This window comes from Typopeltis vanoorti, chromosome 22 (genome assembly GCF_054136105.1).
Source record: "Typopeltis vanoorti isolate ZY-2024b chromosome 22, IOZ_Tvanoo_1.0, whole genome shotgun sequence".
Taxonomy (NCBI): domain Eukaryota; kingdom Metazoa; phylum Arthropoda; class Arachnida; order Uropygi; family Thelyphonidae; genus Typopeltis; species Typopeltis vanoorti.
Window position 1 is genome coordinate 13128560 of NC_143570.1, and position 19895 is coordinate 13148454.

General features: G+C 34.6%; 1 protein-coding gene across 7 annotated transcripts in view; it reads right to left on the minus strand.

Annotated features, from left to right (window-relative positions):
• The window catches only part of LOC150094164 (tight junction protein ZO-3-like), a 528478-nt gene that overhangs the window by 321994 nt on the left and 186589 nt on the right, over positions 1–19895 (minus strand). For 5 of the 7 annotated variants that reach the window (XM_090411767.1, XM_090411770.1, XM_090411766.1 and 2 more), the window contains exon 9: positions 7584–7644. In XM_090411767.1, coding sequence (XP_090267893.1) covers positions 7584–7644 — 61 coding nt within the window. The remainder of the gene's footprint in view (positions 1–7583; positions 7645–19895) is intronic. The other 2 variants (XM_090411771.1, XM_090411769.1) reach the window with 1 other exon arrangement.

Consider the following 19895-nt stretch of genomic DNA (forward strand, 5'->3'; position numbering starts at 1 on the left):
CTGGGATGACAATAGTTGATAAAGGTGATGTAGATATCCTGCAGTATAATTTACATAAATTGGCATTGTGGACAAAGGCTAATGATTGTCAATTTAATGTTGTAAAATGTAAGGTTATGTACTTCAGGTTCAAAGGGGGTACATACTGTGTATCACATTAATGGTATCAGATTGCAGGAAGCTAGAGATGAGACTAGACTTGGGGATAATGGTGGATAGAGAGTTGAAGTTCAGAAGGCAAGTTGGTAAAATACCTCAAAGGATTCTGGTGAAAAACAGGATAACAATTAAAGATAGGGAGTTATTATCCCACTTTATAAGGCTATGACTCAGCCACATCTTAACTATCATGCACAGATTTGGTCAGTTGGGTTTTTTGGGGATCAGAAGGTGGTAGAGATGATGCAGAGACAAGTGACCAAGCTGGTGATAGGAATGCTGAAAATAGACTGAAGATGTAGAAGTTACAAAGTTTAGTTGATAGGATGAAAATACACAATGGACATTAATATCTATCATGCCTGAAGTTATGTAAGAGTGTGATTAATAAACATGAGCAGCAGACCCTTTCTTTTTTTTTTTGCATGGAGAGTAGTGAATGAGTGGAATGGATTGTCAGTTTGCGTGCACCCTGACAGTGAATGAGTTTAAGGAGAAGTTGTATGTACAAAAGTTAGTATTGGTCTTCCACGATCATTCTCCAGACTCCATGGAGATACCATATAATAACAGAATACAGGAATGGGCTGATGGATATAGGATTTTCTATGATGTTCATGGATTTGTGAAGGGTAGATCTTGTATTAAGAAGCTACTTGCATCTTATAATAAGGCAAAGAATGTATTGGATAAGAGAAATTCATATAGAGTGGTATTATTGGATTTTGAAAAAAGCATTTGATAGACTGCCACATGAAAAGTTCATATATAAGTTGCAAAATATGGAAATCAATAACATGATGGGTGGAATGGAGACAGATTCCCATAACGATGCTAGCAAGTCATATATAATGGAACAGTGTCACAAAAGGAAGTGACCATTGGTGTACCTGAAGGTTCAGTTTATCCTTGCTGTTTAACTTATTTGTTAATAATATTTCATGTGGAATGATTACAGGCCTTCAATTATTTGAAGTGCAAAATTGGAAGAATTAAGGAGTGCTGCTGATGTTAATTCCCTCAGAAAGAATTTGAACAGACTTTTATCTTGGACAAACAAGTGGGGATGTACTTATAATATTAATAAATGCAAAGTGCTGCATGGAGTGCAAAGATATAAGACTGTGCTTCAGGAAGCAAATGAGATCTGGGGAGGGGGTGATGAGTGACAGTGGAATGAAGTTCAGAGGGCACACTGCAAATGTTGCAAAGACTGATATAGTATTGCTGCTATGATAATGGGTACATAAGGAGTAAGAATAAGAGTGTGGTGGTGCCACTGTACTAGACATTGATCAGACCCCACATGGACTACCTTGTTCAAATTTGGCCACCTAATTTTCATTCTGATGTGGAAACACTGGAGAGGGTGCAGAGGGCAAATGACCTGACAATATCAAGCTTCAGAAATGTTGATTATACAGAAAGATTGAGAGAATGTAATGTCGACTGTAGTTTGGTGGAACCCATGAAAAGAAGTGGTATGATAGAGACCTTTAAGTTAGTGAAGGGATTTTACTGGACTAATACTGAAAGGGATTATAAAAAGCATGGAGGGTGAAAACCAGAAGAATAAGAGACCATCCCTGGAAGTTGTGTAAAGATGTGATGAATGATGAATCAGATTTTTTGTATGGAGAAAAGGTGAGCGGAATGTATTGTCAGAATGCATTAATAAATGCAGGGAGATTATAAGTTTAAGGCTCAATATGACAGATATACTGCTAGTTAAATAGTTTGTGGGATGGTCAGTTCAGACTATCCCACAATGAGCTTGCTGACTTCATTGGAGGTTGCTATAATAATAAGCAGAATTAACTTTTTATTTAGTTATTATTAGTTAATATTTCACCTTAGTCACTGAAACATTACACAGGCATATGATTGTTCTGCTAATGATCTCATGATGACAGTCTCCAGATATTTATTAGAGTGAGGCACTCATATTTATTCAAGTTAATTAAACCTGATATTGTTACTTATATAATTTTTAGTTAATTCTATGCTAATAAAAATTACATAAGTACGTATTAAGTTTAATTAATTATCATGGCTTATGTTCCAACTTGTCAAGTTATTTATTCAGGTTAGGAGAATGTTGTAGAGCTATGGTACACTCATATTTACATCTGCATAATAGAGAGGTTTTTCCACTAGATCTTATGGTCTGTGTCTGTGGCATGATGAGCAATTCCAGAAATGCTGCAGTGTAGATACTGCATGCATTTTCTACACTCATTCAAGTCAAATACTGGCTGTTCTTCCATTCTGACCAAAATATTTCAGTTTTTCAGGAGCAAGGAATATTTTAGGCACTAGGGTGAACTAGGTAATGAAGAGGATCTTTTGGCAAAGGAAGAATCAAAGAAATGGCTGTGGATTTTTTATAATCTGGGTTTTGGGAGAGCACAAGGAGTTTTGTTGATTTTGTAGAGGAAGTCAGTGGCTAAAAAGGAGAAGATTCATAGATGGGGCTGATTTCAGCGAAGAGGCTGCTATGTCTAAACCAATAGTTCCCAAACTTATCTGGCTACCCCCTTTTCCAAAAAAAATTTATTCAGCATCCCCCTGGAAACTACTTTCTAAGAGCTGACCAGCTCTACCTGATACATATAAAAGAAAATCATATGAAAATTGGAGTTTTTCCAATTTTCATACGATTTCCTGAGTTTTAAATGAACCAAAAAGATAGACACAGAAATAAATTTGTGTTTTATTATGCATGTAGTAGAGATTTTTGAAGTTTGAAAATGAGACACCTTGGAACTGAAATTTTAAAACTATTTATTGAAATCAACAAAAGAAACAAATTCCTCATTTGTTGTTACTTCTATCAGTTCTTCTTGTAATTGTAAAAAATCTTCTATGTTTATACCTGAAAACAGGTCCAAAACACAATTGGGTATTTTTATTTCAAGAATATCTTTAAAATAATTGGTTGAAATCACAATGGAGAGCCTCCAAGTGCTGGCAATAGCTGAGCACATCTTCATCACATTTTCCAACTGTTCATTTCTGCTTTCTTCCTCTGTGGAAAATAAAGAGATGGCGGTGGTTTCGTTTCAATGCTCATCACAAGCCAGTGTAGATTTAACTGTTTATATGTATGTTCTTGGAAATTATATGGAAAAAAAAAAAAAAAAAAAAAAAAAAAAAAAATTTATATATATATATATATATATATATATATATATATATATTTTTTTTTTCATAAAACTATATATATATATATATATATATATATATATATATATATATATGTTTTTTTCCAGTTAACGTGTAGAGGTGAGTACATGCACCCACAGACTACCACTATTTGCACACAGTTTAACTTTTTTGTGGGGAGGGGGGGTTGTGGGGGGAAATGGCATGTTTATGTCCTTGTAATGGTGTTTGAGGGAGTTTGTTATGTGTGTGTGTGTGTGTATTATTATATTTATAATAATAATATATCTGTACAAATTTCTTCTTTGTTATATTCTACTAACTAATTCTGTCCATTGTTTTTTATTATGCTGATTTGCTGCATCTCTTTCTTCATTATTTAATTTTTATACTTCTTGTCCTCCATATATACTTGTATTTTATCAATAAATCTATCCCAAGAATAATCTTGGTGACTTCATTATGGTTTTAGCTATTTTTCTTTTTTTTTGTGTGTGTGTGTGTGTGTGTGTGTGTGTGTGTGTGTGTGTGTGTGTGTGTGTGTGTGTGTGTGTGTGTGTGTGTGTGTGTGTGTGTGTGTGTGTGTTTCTGTTTCCTTTGTTTTTGAAGGAATGATCTGTATGCTAATTGTTTCTCCTTTATAGCATTTTCTATATCATAATTATAATAATCATAAATCTAATATTCTAATATCATAAATCATAATTTTAATACTTTCAATACTTTATTTTTCTTTCCAAGTACTTCAAAGGCAGCCTTATGAATTATCTTTACTAAAGCTTCCTATTCTTCTTCCATATCGTCACTTATTTTGGCTTCATTTAGGCATACTGTTCATCATGACTGATATAATGTACTTTCTTCTTACATATACACACACAGACCTACACACACACATATATACAGTGGATTCCAGTTAATTGGGCTCCATTAAGAATAGCATAACTTGGCCTTTAAACAAAGTTGCAAATCAAGAGAATTTAAAAGGTGTGTGTACATAACACAAAACACATGTTTAGACAAGTTTTTTTTGTTTATTGCATAGAAAATTACAGACTTAAAAACAATTCGCTTTAATTGCCTTCCTGCATAAAACAGAGTTGTAATCCAGTAATATATTTTCTAACATGCAAGTAGTCACTTGTTCAAGCTCGGGAATGTTATTCTCATCACTTTCTTTTTCCTTTAATGTCCTCTGATGTTTTGCTTCAATTTCCTTCTCAAAATTTACATAATAGTATTGAAGATGATGACCAATGGATGCAAATGCTTCACAGTTTCTGATGTGGATCACATCTAATGGGACATCATTATCACAAGTAGCATATCCACGAATGAATGCTTAAAATTAAAACCATACTGAGTAAAACAATTTTGAATGGTCTTGTTGATTATTCTGCACCAACTACTAGCTATAAATTGTACTGTATGTAAAAGATTTTTGTACTGACCTCCTTAGCAACATCAAGAATCAGTAACATTTTTCTTGACTTCTGTTGTTATTCCATGTCCCAACACAAACTAATTCTTAAAAAATTCAAACATTCACACATTTTTGTTCGCATCATACTGAACTGGTAAACTCTCAATTCTAATTCCTTTAAAGCATTGACAAAGCAATAACTAACAGCTTTCGTTTACTAGTTCCTGACATTTGAACAGAATAACAGTGTTATATGATCTGCTTTCATTGAGCCAAACAGTGTAGCATGTTTATAAACAAGGAACCATCCATGACACAATAAAAAGGTCCTGTTTCATCAGTATTAAGAGTGTCATCAGCACTAAATTTCTGAATCAAGATTACATAATTTTTCTAACACCCAGATTACTGGCTGGCCCAATTAAATGAAATTGTGTCCTAAATAAACAAAGCAAATTCTTGTTATATTCTCATTTTGTTCTTCTTCAGACCTTTCCCAATAAAATAAGTGCTCTGATTAACCAGTATACCAATTAACCAGAACTTACTGTATGTACACACACACATATACATTTTTTAAAGCTTTGGAATTGTTCTATACAGCACTTTTTTTTTTTTTTTTTTTTTTTTTTTTGCAAACCAATATTTTGGTTTGCAAAAAAAAATTTTCAACTTTTCTTACTGGAAAAGTTGAAAATTAAAAGCATACGACATCCATGTGTCGTCGTTAATGAAGATACCAGTGCACCATACTGTGCATACTATCTTGGGGGGGGGGGGAACATTAGTTCTATTCCATCTGAGAGTGACCTCATGTTCTAGAGCAAGTGCAAACATAGACTAGTACCACAGAGAAGGTAATATTTTTTTTTTATTGTTGCTTAATTGCATTAGACATTACAAAAAAAAACCAGCAAGAATCAAGCAGTGTTAAAGTGATAGGCAATTGTTGCAATGCCTCTGTGTTGCATGGGAACATATAAAACCATCTGGTGGATTCACTGAACTTACCTTTGAACTAATCAAACTGGGAAACTAATACCAGTTGAATGGAAACAAATCTAGCAAATATGGAGGCTGTTATAAAGCATTGCTAAGAAGCACTTCGTGTTAATATCTTGTGTTAAAATTTAGTTTTGAAACCTTATGGAAATTCTATCCCAGTCTTGCTAGTTAATTACCCAATATTTTGAACTGCTATTTATTTATGCTGCTGTTTCATCATCTTTTTAACACTCATGATGCTCCAGAGTACTTTTGAATGAAGTCTTTCCTCTTTAAATTGACAGTACTACTCAGAATTGTGTATATCCCATAACAACATTACCATGTATTTCAGTAGTAATTTTGTCAAATGAAAAAAAAAAAAATAATAATAATAATAATAATACAAACACTGCTTAATACTTTCAAGCATGTCAAAATTACTGTGAAACATGTTGATGAAATAAAAAACAGGTTTAGTATTATATGGCAACTAACAGCTTGTGATTTAATCCCAAAAAAGACTGTCCTGAAGATACAGACATTCCAGCATTTTGCTGAATCATGCATATCAGTAAGCATAAGAAGAAGGAAAGGCACAAAAAAACAATATTAAATTGGCAAAGATTTCCAATTCTTGTTTTAGGGATTCTTCAGAATCAGGTCATTATATCCATAATACATCAGCTCACCATCCATCTCAAAAATATGGTATCATAAAATCTTTAGTATCCAGAAAATACAAGATTTATTCTTCTGAAGACTCCCTAAAACAAGAAATGAAATTTATCAAAGAAACAGCCTTACTAAATGTATATAATCCAATAACAGCCCAAAAAATAATTAACTTCTCTTCTACAAATCAACCCAGACAAGAAGAAGCCCACAAGACTCCCATTCCATATATTAAAGGCATCTCTGAATGTGTGGCAAAAATTATGAGAAAATATAAACTCGTTACTACCTACAAACCAATCGACCAAGTTCACAACTTGCTATCTTCTCCAAAAGACAAACTCTCACTACTGATACTACCTAGCTTATACCAAGTATCACGTTTGTGTAACTTGTCTTATTATGGACAAACAGGAAGATCTATAAATAAATGTATCTCTGAACATCAAGACCACTTCCTCCTTATCAAACCTTGCAAATTTGGCCTAGCACAACATGGAATCAAAAATGCTAACCACAGGATCAAATGGCAACACACCAAGTTACTACATAGATCCACATATAAACATGAACGATTATATAAAGAAAGTGCTGAAGCCTTACTTCATTGACCTAATCTTAATCGAAATGACACAGTCATTTCGATTAAGATTAACTGAATTCGATTAAGATTATTCCAAAAGTGTGGGAAATTGCTATCTTCAGGTGTATTCAATAAGTTATCGGCTATATTTTAATTTAAGTAATTTTAATTTCAGCCCAGTAGTTTTTAATCCATAAACACACAACCGTATGCATAGAGAGAGATTCTAATTTAAGCATCCACACTACTGTTTTTTATTTTTTTGAATTCAATTCCTACTGTTGTTCGTTAGTTGTACTGATGATGTCTTATGAATATATAAGACGAAATATTTACATAATATAAAAGTTATTTGCTGTGACATACATGTTATTCTATAGTTATTCTACTCAATGATCACTCTCCAAGAAAAAACAGTCTAGTCCTCAAACCTTGCTAACCACACTCTTACTCAATTTCTGAAAATGACCCCACACATTACTGATTTGCAACAGTGTTACCATTATTTTTTCTCTCAACATTTATACTAAGGGAATACAGACTTAGATAATGTTTATTTATTAATAGCAAAGTTTTTTTTTTCCTGAAAATTACCTGTACCTTGATAAATTGTTTTTCTCATCTGGGCGTTCTGCAGTGGACAGACGAAAGTTACCTACATCAGAATGAATTATATTTATTACTCTCAAAATCTTCTATATTCTATGTTTCTATGTAATCATTGTTACAGTAATAAAAATTGTGGATAAGTCATGTTTACTACATGCTAAATTAAAAACACTTTCAATGTTTTTTAGCTCAGAATATACTTTAGCAATTCACTACTATTTGGATAATATCATATTTGGTGATATTATTGATTAACCATCTTAACAATAATGGTGGCATAAAAATCCCAAAAATTTGGATGGCACACATTCAGCCCACTTAGTTTCCAACAAACCTTGACTTTAGGACTCTAAGCAAATTTTCAGCTTTTATTGGGCACACTATCCATACCAGTTGGTTGTAACTTATATGTATATTTATATAAGTAATTTTTTTTTAATTTTTTTATTTATTTTTTATTTATTTTTTATTTATTAATTTTTTCCTTTTTTTGTAAGCATGTTGCTCTCCAGCTTAATTTAATTTTGTAACCTAATAGATGATGATGATAATAACAATCAAACTCTAGCTTTGATGTAGTAAGTTTTTTTTTTTTTTTCAACCAGAGGTCAGGCCAGTAGTGTAATGGTTGGTCAGTAACTTTAGCATGCCATGTAGATTGTAGTGCAGCTTGTTTCTTTGTGTGTGTGTGTGTGTATATATATATATATATATATATATATGTGTGTGTGTGTGTGTGTGTGTGTGTGTGTGTGTATACTCCAGATGATGACCTTAATATGAAGGTCATCATCTGGAGTACACACACACACACACACACACACACACACACACACACACACACACACATATATATATATATGTGTGTGTGTGTGTGTGTGTGTGTGTGTATACTCCAGATGATGACCTTAATATGAAGGTCGAAACGTCGAGTATTTATTTTGGTTTATATTAAACTAAAGTTTTACTCCAACATGATAGTTGTTTCCATAATTTTCATAATGTATACATATCATGTAGCATGTCCTAATCAGTTCATGTTTTGATTACAGTTGAGTTGAGAGGAGAATGCACTATTAAAGTTCGAAGGAGCAAAATGGATAGCTTCAGTAATGAAAAACTAAATAACCTAATCAATGTTTTCTTTTTAAAAAAAAAAATAATAATAGTAAATGGAAATTACTTCCCAGAACTTTACGAATAGTATGCAATCACAGGGAGTAAGATGAGAACATAGCATTCAGAAGTTTTGGGGAAAAGATGATCAAATTTAAATCTGCTGGAACAAAGAATCTTCATTTGGTTCCAAAGAACTCTGTTTGGTGTTCATCACATGGAAAACAAGGCCAGACTTCTCACATTCAAAATATTTAATGCAATTCTAATTCTTGCATTTTAATATTAGCAGAATGGTTGGTCTGTCCAAAATAACAAACTTAATATGAACAAGACACTTGACATACACCTAGCATGAAAAGAGTAAGTAATCTTTGCTAGATGGTAGAAAAGATCACAGCTTCCAAGTTAGTTGGAAGGTGGTACATAGATTTCGCTTGTGAAGAATTGATGCTATTTGTTCAAATGTGCTTTTAAGGTAGGGTTTGAAAATTCTTTTCACATCAGATTGTAGCAAGGCTGAGAGATGATAGCTGTTGATAATTTTCAGGATGACAGTTTCATTATAACCATTAGTCGCCAATGCAATTTTTATTTTAATAGTCTAACAAAAGAAAATTAGAAAAGTAGATTATGTCTTCTGTGCTTGATGATAGTGTGAAGATGGATGGATACAAGATGGACGGATACATCTGCCAGTAAAGGAAGGTTTTGATAAAGGGAAAATTCAATACTGTCTGTAGGAGTATGGATTATTAAGATATCTAAAAAGGGGAGACTGTTGATGGATTCCTGCTCAATAGTGAACTTGATATGGGAGTACACGGATCCAGAAATTGTAGTAATTCTGTCTGTGAGTGGTACTAAACTGTGAGGATACTATAATGAAAAGAAACCAGATATGAGATTGAGGGAAAATGGTACTGAAAATTTGACTTTCTAGGTGTTCCATAAAATAATCAGCTAAAGCAGGTGAGAGATGCTCATCATTGTACCTTCAATCATCTTGTAGAGCTTATTCTGCCATGTAAAATAACCAGCATTGATAGTGAATTTAAACAGGATAGCAATGTCCTCAGGGAAATCAGCTTGTAAAAATCAAAGAGTTCCCTGAAGTGGTATGTTAATGAATAGGAAAACTGCATCAAAGGAAACTGGTATTTTATTATCCAGCAGATGCAGACCTTAATTTTATTTTTGAAATCAATGTTGTTTTTAATATAAGAGTGGCCAGTGAAGTTTTGAAGAAGATTAGAAAGATATTTGGCAAGATGATTGCATTGGCTTTCCTACTTGCCAACTACAGGATGTAATGGATAACCATTTTTGTGAACTTTTGGTAAATCACAGATATGTGGAGCATGCACATAACAAATCTGCAACTTCTCAACAGTAATGGCATCCCATGAATGTACACAGCCCAATAATTTATTTAATTTGTTTATTTGGATCTGAGTTGGGTCCCCACTGATCACACTATCTTACTCCAGGATAGATCACACTAGTTGATCTATCCTGGAGTAAGACATTAAATTTACAATTATATTCTATAGCCTTCATCAGAACAGACATTACCTTTATTAGAGTTAGAAAATTTTAGAATCAAAGAGACCACAATTTCCCCCCCCCCTTTATGTTAAACCCATATACAAGAGGTTGGTTGATCAACCTCTAGTATATTGATATCATGTATGGGTAGTACTGTGTATGCTCTGATTGCATACCAATCTCAAAGTTCTGGGAAGTGTTTGCATTATTTCTTTTTTTTTTTTTTTAATATTCATTAGGTTATTTAAGTTTTAGTTACAGAAGCTATCTGTTTTGTTCCTTTGAACTCTAATAGTGCATTCTCCTGTCAACTCAGCTGTGACTGAGACATAAGATAGTAAGTACATTCTACATGACTCGTTTTGTGATTCATGTTTTGAATGTAGTTAGCTAATCACTTCTCTCCCTGACAATGCCCATGTAACACTGGATGAAACATACTGGAGTATGTTAACATGAATAGAATATATCAGAACTCCAGTTCTAATATATTCTATTCATGTTAACCATCAAAGAGATAACATGTCTAGTACACATGTTCTTTTAAGTCATCTGATCACTTGATCAGATGACTTAAAACTTTTAAGTCATCTGATCTTGCATGTAATTTACAAGTGAAAATTGAGCCTATAGCCATCAATGAATTTAAAAGCATCAGAGAAATGTTCAACTGTCTGAAGACAGTACCAGATATATCTCAGCTATTTATTCCATATAACCTCAAAATAAATATATGACTAACATAAAAACTGACCAATGAACAAGAGTTTACATTAACTGACTAATTTATTAAATAAATAAAGTCAATATTCAAATTGATTTTTTTCAAATTATCATCCCATTACTGATTGATCCTCATAATGTCCTCATATTCATAAGGAGAGCATGTATCAATAATTTGACAATATTCATCATAATTTATCAAACTCTATATAAAAATAATTTAGCCATTTTCTGCAATAATTTTTAATTTTTTTCTGCAAAATAATTTTTGCTCTAGACACCCTCCAGATTCGCTACAGTGACACAAATCACAGTAGAGTATCATCATATCTTCCTGAAATGAGTCATAGCCAGTCTGGCTGGCCGAGTGGTAGCGTATCCACTCTCCAGCCAAAAGGCTGCAGGTTCGAATCCCGCCATGGACATGGATGTTCATGTTGTCTGTGGAAATACTAGTGGCAGTGGTTGGCGGTAGATGGCGTTGGTGTAGTTGCTGTCAGTTGGTGGATTCAGTGATTGAGACAGAGTTGTAGAGCAGGTGCCCCCCCCGATGAGTCTTTGGACTCCTGGAGGTGTCAAATAATAATAATAATAATAATAATAATGACTTCATGGAAGCCTAATGATAATAATAATATTCCGTGATATAATGCTATCCACTACATCAACCATTCCTATGTCTCTAAAAGTTTGCTACAGTGATAGTTAACTGTACACATAAAATAATAAATGTCATAAACCAGTCATTTTCAAACTGTTGGGTACACTCTCTACGAGGGAAAGACCTTGCTAGAAGGAAGCAGTGGTCAATATTGTTTATTTTTCTGCACGTACTTGATATTCCACCCACTTATTTTAATACAATATATCATTAAAAACACTTGCAACTTCCATGTTTAGTTCGTTAACATGATTACATTGTAGGTTACTATTGTGGTTATGACTACAATGTAGTCACTACATCATCAAAATTTGATTTCATTTTAAGTCTTACATTGTTACCAAATCTCTGATATGCAATTCTTCTGCACATCTGGGTTGTACACTGATGTCAAAAAAAATAAGGACAAACTACAGTTTTACTTGTATATGAAAAACTTTTCTTAACTACAGCCAAATGTGGATATAAATTTACTAATAAATTAATTACTAATAACCAGCATACTAATAAATTATATTACACAAAAAATTTGTTATAAATTTCATACAAATGAAATTGCAATATGTTTTTTTGTAAAAACTTATAACTTTCCTAAGGAAGTAGTTAAGGAATTAGTGCTTACAAAAAGCTATGTGGAGCGACATTTCAGTATGGAATATGTCCAACCCTGATGCAGCTCTCATAACGTCGTGCCATGCTTAGCACCAAGTGATTCAGGAGTTCTTGGGACAAACTGGCCCGCCCCTCCTTCAGAGCAAGGATAAGTCTTATTTGTTTACCGGAGGAGAATTTTTAACAGCAATACATCTCCCTATTGTGTTCCAAACATGTTCTGTGGGGTTGAAATCTAGTCAGCATGCTGACCACTCCATTCAATTAATATCCTCAGTCTCCAGAAGAAATCTCCACAGCTCATGTATGATGTCATGTGGCACTATCATCCAAAAAAATGAATTTTTCACCTACAGCACCACAGAACAATCAAACATGACATTGACGAACTTTGTTGAAATATCGTTCACCAGTCATAATTCCTTTTTCTATCACTTTTAGTTAGATGCATCCATTAAGCATAATGCCTCCCCACTCCACAACTCTGGCACCACCATATCTATCCTTTTCAAGAACATTCTCATGATGATAAACAGTATCACTTTCATGCCAGATCAAGTGTCATCTAGAATCAGAGGAAAGACAAAGAACTTGCATTTGTAAAGAGTACATTAGCCCATTGGTGTCAACTGAAAACATGCTCTAAGATGAGCTGTTGATAAAGGGATGCAGAGCACAGGCCTTCAGGCTTGTAGGCCTGCTTGTCACGGATGTCTTGCAACAGTTTGTCAAGATATCTGTGTACCTGTTGTTGAATGGAGCTGACTTGCAAACTGACCTGCCATGGTTTGTCGATTCATGCTCTAGTTTGAAATGCTGTCCAGTACCTGGATACAATGCTACAAACTTTCAGGCAATATCAGTAATTCTGTGGCCTTCTTCAAGCTTTCCAATAATTCTCATCCACAAGAAATCATCTAGATGATGTCTTTGAGACATCACAAGACGTCCAAGTTTGCAACTATAGTCCTTCATGAAAGAGCTTCCTTTCAAACACAATTCAATTAATGCAGCCTTTTGCCTTTTATCTTGTTGAGTGCTACCACATGACCCTTAGGGCGCGAATCGAAATTTTGAATGAGCATCCCCTTTCTACTCAAAATAGTCAGTTATACAAATTGCCACATGCTGATTCATCTGAATTTGTGGTTGTAATCTGAAGAAATAGTGTTCATTCTTAGGTTTTAGGTATATACTGTACTGCTATTTTTTCTTAGGTCACTACTCTATGGATGCATTCTCTTTCTCATTCTCTGACTAGATTTGAAATATGATTTGTTGTGGCAGGAAAACTGTCAGGAATTCCTCAACAGTTCTGCTGCCATAACAAAACTGCTGAGGAATTCTCGAAAATAAATCTCCCATCACGGTTTATTTGAAAGAATTATCAGTGTCAATATCATCATTAACTCCACATTTAAAAAAAAAAAAAAATGTCTGTTGAAGAACAAACCCAGCCATCTGATTAAATATTTTTATTGTCATTAATATATTAAGTTAGAAATCTAAGTGGTAATTTTTAAAATAAATATCTTTGCATGCTATTTTACTTTTAGTTTTGTTTGAAGCATAATCATGTACTACAAAAACTGATCACAATGAGTTTTTGACCTCCATGGTAGTCAAGTGACCAAATCTGCACAATAACCATATGGGACCTGATCAAAGCCATGGAATTATAATATTTTTTATTTCTATACATCAAGGTCCTCCAAATCATTGCCATTATTATTATTATGGGTATCTCCATGGAGTCAGAAGACTCATTGCAGGAGACCCAAACTAGCAAAACAATATCTGTCATATCTCTTCTTGAATTCATTTACAGACGAAGAACTCACAACTAAGCCAGGCAATGAATTCCACTCATTCACCACCCACCAGGCAAAAAACCTTGTTCTTGCACCCTGGTTAACCACACTCTTCTTTAATTTCCAGGGATGACCTCTTGTTCTTCCATCACTATCACACAGCTGAAACATTTCCTCTGCATCAATCCTAAAAAAACTTTCAGCAATTTAAATGTTTCTAACATATCCCCTCTTCTCTGCCTATCAACCAACCTCTGCAATCAACAGCTCTCAATCTATCAATGTAGGGAGCATATTTTACATCACTCGCCAACTTAGTCACTCTTCTCTGAACCCTCTCCACAGCCTCCTCATCTCCAAGGAATCCAGGTGACCAGACCTGAGCACAGTAATTCAAACATGGAAGTATCAATGCTTTATAAAGGAGAATAATAACCTTTTTATCTCTGGATGTCAGTGTGTTCCTCAACAACCAAGTAATCCTATGTGCAATCTTGGACACCTTAGCAATGTGTCACCTGAACTTCATCTCCCTATCTACCAACACCCCTAAGTCCCTAGCCTCATCAATCTCTTGGAGTACTGTTCCATCAATGTAGTACACAGCTGGTAATCTTTTAATCCCAAAATGCATAACTTTACACTTTTCCACATTGAACTGACATCCATTACCTTTTTCCCATTCTACCAGCTTATTTAAATCATCCTGCAAACTTTCAACATCAGCTTAATTTTTTATTGCGCTATCCAACTTTGCATCATCAGCAAACAACTGAAAATCTCCCTTTAAGCCATTTCCTATATCATTTATATACAAATTAAACAACAATAGCCCAAGCACAGAGCATTATCTGAATGATGACTTCACAACTTGTACAATATGGCTCCCTGAATTTCAGGTCCTTGTCCACCACCACTCCCAAATCTTTCATCTCTACCGCTTCAAAATTTCCCCAACAAGTGTGGAAACTTTGCATTCCATCATTGCTTACCAAATTTAAAAACCATACACTGCAACACTGAACTGACAGTTTTACTTACCTGCACATTCATACAATCTATTTAAGTCCTGATGTAAGGTCACAACATTCTGCTACATTGTTCTTCCCAATTTTGCATCATCTACAAACAGTTGTTGTATATCACCAGTAAACTCATCCCAATATCATTAATATACAAGTTGAACAACAATGGCACCAATACAGACCCAGCAGCACACCGCTAGTGACTCTCCTCTTTCCGGATACTACATCCCCACATACAACTTTGATATCTATCTGAGAGCCAGTCACCAATCCAACTCGCCAGTCTGTTATCCAATCCCATCCATGTCAATTTATTTAACAGCTTGTGGTTTGCAATCTATCAAAAGCCTTTGCAAAATCTAAGAATACTACTGTATGTGCATCTCACTTGTTCAATACATTTGTCATGTTAACAAACACATACTGATAATCACAGAGAATACTGCTATTATCAACCCATTTATGTATCCTGGTTCTCCCTAATCTCTCCAATACCTTAATCACTACTCCAGATATACAGAATAAATAAAATAAATAATCTGCTAATTCCAGATATACAGATGCCTATACTTTGTAGCCACACCTTATCACCAACTTGGTGCAATGGAACAATTTCACCTTCTTTTCACTCTCTTGGGACTTTTGCTGTTATAAAACTCTTATTAAACAGGCATACCAATGCTAATGCCAACTCCCTAGAACGTTCCCTTAAGACACATTGTGATATGTCATCAAATCCTATTGACATCAAGCTTAATTATTTCCTCACATACCTCCTGCTCACTCACAATTAAACTATCCTGTCCTATTTCCTCTACAGTTGAGCTTCTCATGATTTCACCATGAAGATGAAGTATCCTTATAAATTGTTCACTGAATACCTCAACTATGTTCTCTACTATTCCACTATCTTTATCCATTAACATCATCTTACCATAATCATTCTTCCTTCTACTTGCCATATATTTGAAAGACTATGTAGGTTTTTTTTATTCTTGGCCCAATTTGCTAATTTCTTCTCATACTGCAATTTTGCTGTTCTAACCAATGAGTCGCCTTGCTGGTCTGCTCTTTATACTCCTCATGTAACTGATTGCTGCCAATATTCATCTTGTGCTGCTCCCTCCACAGTATCCTCTTCTTCCATATTTCGCACTTAATCCTTTCATTCAGTCATCTGACACCTACTTTATCTCTTTCCCACTTAACACCTTATTCCATACTATAGCTGCAAGCTGTCTCCTAAGCTTTATATAAATCACCAGCCTTGTAGTTTCACATATATCCTTTCCTCGCAGAAGTCTTCATATTTCTGGCTAGCATCCAGATGATCACTCACCAACTGTGGGGAAACATGACACCAAACTCATAATCACATCCCCTGATGAAATGATTAGATCTAAGACTTTCAATCCTCACATGCCCTCCCTCCCTTACGTGTGTAGAGGCTCCTCCAACATGACCTCCCTCCCTTACTTACTGCCTAAGATAGTTGTTTCTCAAGAACTCGAGAAATTCATTTACCTTATTCCCAAATACTGTCTCTTTATTCCAATCCATATTATCATAATTAAAATTTCCCATAATGATCATTCTTCCTTTGTTCATTAACTCAAGTTGTTTATACATTTCATCACCATCCTCCACATTTCCTGGGTTATAGCAGCATCCAACTAAATATTGCTTCCTATCAACCTCCACTTCTCACCATACTGACTAAAACCATTGTCATCATTTACATTTTGCATCTCCACTTTACACTTTACATCCACACAATTCATTTGTAATCATCAACAGCACCCCCTCCCTTCTCAATCCTTTCTATACTCATGAAAAACATCATACCCTTCCATTTCTATTTCCATCACGATATCATCTTTATCCAATACAGGTCACACATTTCATGGCAGTGAGCAAAGTGGAAAAAACACAAAGTTTGTATCCTGATTAATTTGTAAGGAGGTCTACTCTTATTATTGAAATTTGGAATTGAAGTGTACCTCAGATTCAAAAAAGAATCAATGGTTAATACTAAACAATGTAATGAACAACCATATAATACAAATGATTAGCTTTCTTAATATTTGTGGAATACTTAAATATTTGCAAATTTCCAGTGACATAACATAAGTGTACTTAATGCATTTGACAGCAATCTGCCACTTTAGACTTTTAGTCGAAATTAATTCATCTTAATTTTAGCTTATCTCTGATTACAACAATTGTTGGCAGAGACACTTATAAAGTTCTACTACACAAAATTAGAATCAGATACATATTTAGTTACATGCTGAATCACTGTTTATAAGTGAAGGCAATTCTCTTGCATGATCACAATTTCAAATATGCTAAAAACATCATGAAGCTACATCATGAAGGTTGAAGAGGTTAGTTCTTCCAAACAGTCCATAGAATGGATCTGAAATACTTGAGCATAGGACAGAATTTTATTCTTGCCTTCTACATGTAAATCACTCAAAGGACTGATTGACATCCTAATAGAGCTTCCTGGTTTTTTATTTATTTATTTGATTTTATTTATTTATTTTGTCTCCATTGTATGCTACTTCTGGTTCTATTGTGTTCTGGCCCTCATATTACTATTTTTACTTATGCTTTTTTTTTTTTTATTTATGTTGACTGCTATAGAAGGCTATCAATACAACGTTTGCATCAGAATTTTGACTTTGGAAAACTCAGTCATAAAGGCTGTTTTAACCCTGTGGCTTTGAATACCGTATCTCTCACAAATTCTCGGGCTTTTAAGTACACTTCACCACACTGAAGAAATCTGTGTGGTGAAGAAAACGAAGAAAATAATACTTCCATAATACAACTGGAAGAATGAACAGGCACATACCCCCTTCAATGGAAAAGACCTAGGTTCAATTCTTATGATGAGAGGAATTTTCATACTGGATTTTTCAAGTCTCATATATAATATAACTGACTGAATTGGCTGAGAGACATATTTTTGAAACATTAAATGACTAGAAGCCGAGAGATAAAAATAGAAAACTATTTTAAGTAAACCTTGCAACTAATTTCATCTTCTTAAAAGACTTCAAATGCATAACATGAGAGAAATATCAACAAACATTGCAAGAGAAGAGCTATACATAAAAATGCTAACATATTAATTATTAATTAATTAATTATTAATTATTATTATTATAAAAACAGCAGGAAGGAGTGATGACAAGGGGCCATCCCTGGAAGTTACGAAAGGAAACTGTGAGCAAGAGGGTGAGGAGTGGTTTCTTTGCATGGAGGGTGGTTGAACCGTGGAATGCATTGCCTGATAGAGTGGTGAGAGCGAGAATGGTCAATGAGTTTAAGAAGTGATATGATAGACACTTTGCGTTTCCTAGGAGGGACCTCCAACGATGAGTCTTGATAGATTTGTGTTTCCTAGGAAGGACCTCCCGCGATGAGTCTTTTGACTCCTTGGAGGCCTAAATAATAATGATAATGATAATAATTAACATTTGAAGGCATTGTGTATATATTATCTCTTCATTATTGGGCATGTGCCCAATAATGAAGCGCCTCCGTAGCGCAATTGGAAGAACGACGGTACATTGCGCCCTTCGATTGGAATAGGCCTAAGTTCGATTCTCGTCGCGACGGGAGGAATCTTTATCTGGTCGATTTCAATCAATGGTGAGTTAGCCGATCTCATACGGAGGTAGCAGGGTTTTTTCTCCCGGAAACTCGGGTTTTTCATCCCGCATACATACAAATCAGCCCTTCGGAACACATGCAATTTACAGACAAAAATTACTAGTTGTGGTGGTGTTGGAGGTGGGCGGTAGATAGCGTTGATTCGTAGTAGAGGTAAGGTGTAGAGACAGTTGAAGATGTCCTCCCGCGATGAGTCTTCGGACTCCTTGGAGGTATCAGGAATAATAATAATAATAATATTCTTCTAGACATAACTCTATGGATTTTTCAATCTTGCCAAATTAAGGCATCTTTCAGTTGCACCAAACATGGTAAACACTAGGATATTTTAAGTTATGTTTTTATTTGGACGTACTGAGTAAGTTACGGAGCTTGGATAGAGGAGTAAAAGAAGTCCAGATGTTAAATTTTTAAGAACTTTAGCTAACTTAGGTGAAACAGAACTGATATATAATAGGGATTGTGTTGCCTTTTTCATTATTACTATCTTCAGTATGGCTTTAGAGCAGCTTCTAACGCTCTTCAAGGATAAATTATCGAACAGTAATGTATTTATTAACCCACTGCATTAATTCTGGTTATTTCCAGTTTAAAAACACTATTTACAAACAGAACTTTGGCTTAGCCATGGGCAATCCTTTATCTCCCATACTGGTGAATTTATATTGCTTGAATGGCCGAGTAGTTAGTATATCTGCTCTCCAGCCAAAAGGATGCAGGTTCGAATCCTGCCGTGGGCAAGAGATGTTTGTGATTGTCTGTGAAAATGCTAGTGGTGGTGGGCAAAAGATGCAGTTGGTGTAGATGATGATGATGGTAGTTGTGGTTTGTTATAGTTGGTAGTTGTTGGAGACAGAGAGTTGTAGAGTAGTTGCCCTCTCTCTCAATGAGTCTTTGGACTCCCTGGAGGCGTTACATAATAATATTAATATTTAGAATCTTTTTTTTGGGGGGGGGAAGCTACTCTTCATTCCCATTGAAACCTAGGTTGTGGAAGGATATATATAGATGACACTTTCCTAATCTGCAGTCATGCTCCTGATTCCTTAAAGAATTTCCTAGACCATCTCAACAGTCAACACCCAAAAATCCAATTTACTGCAGAATTAGAGACTGA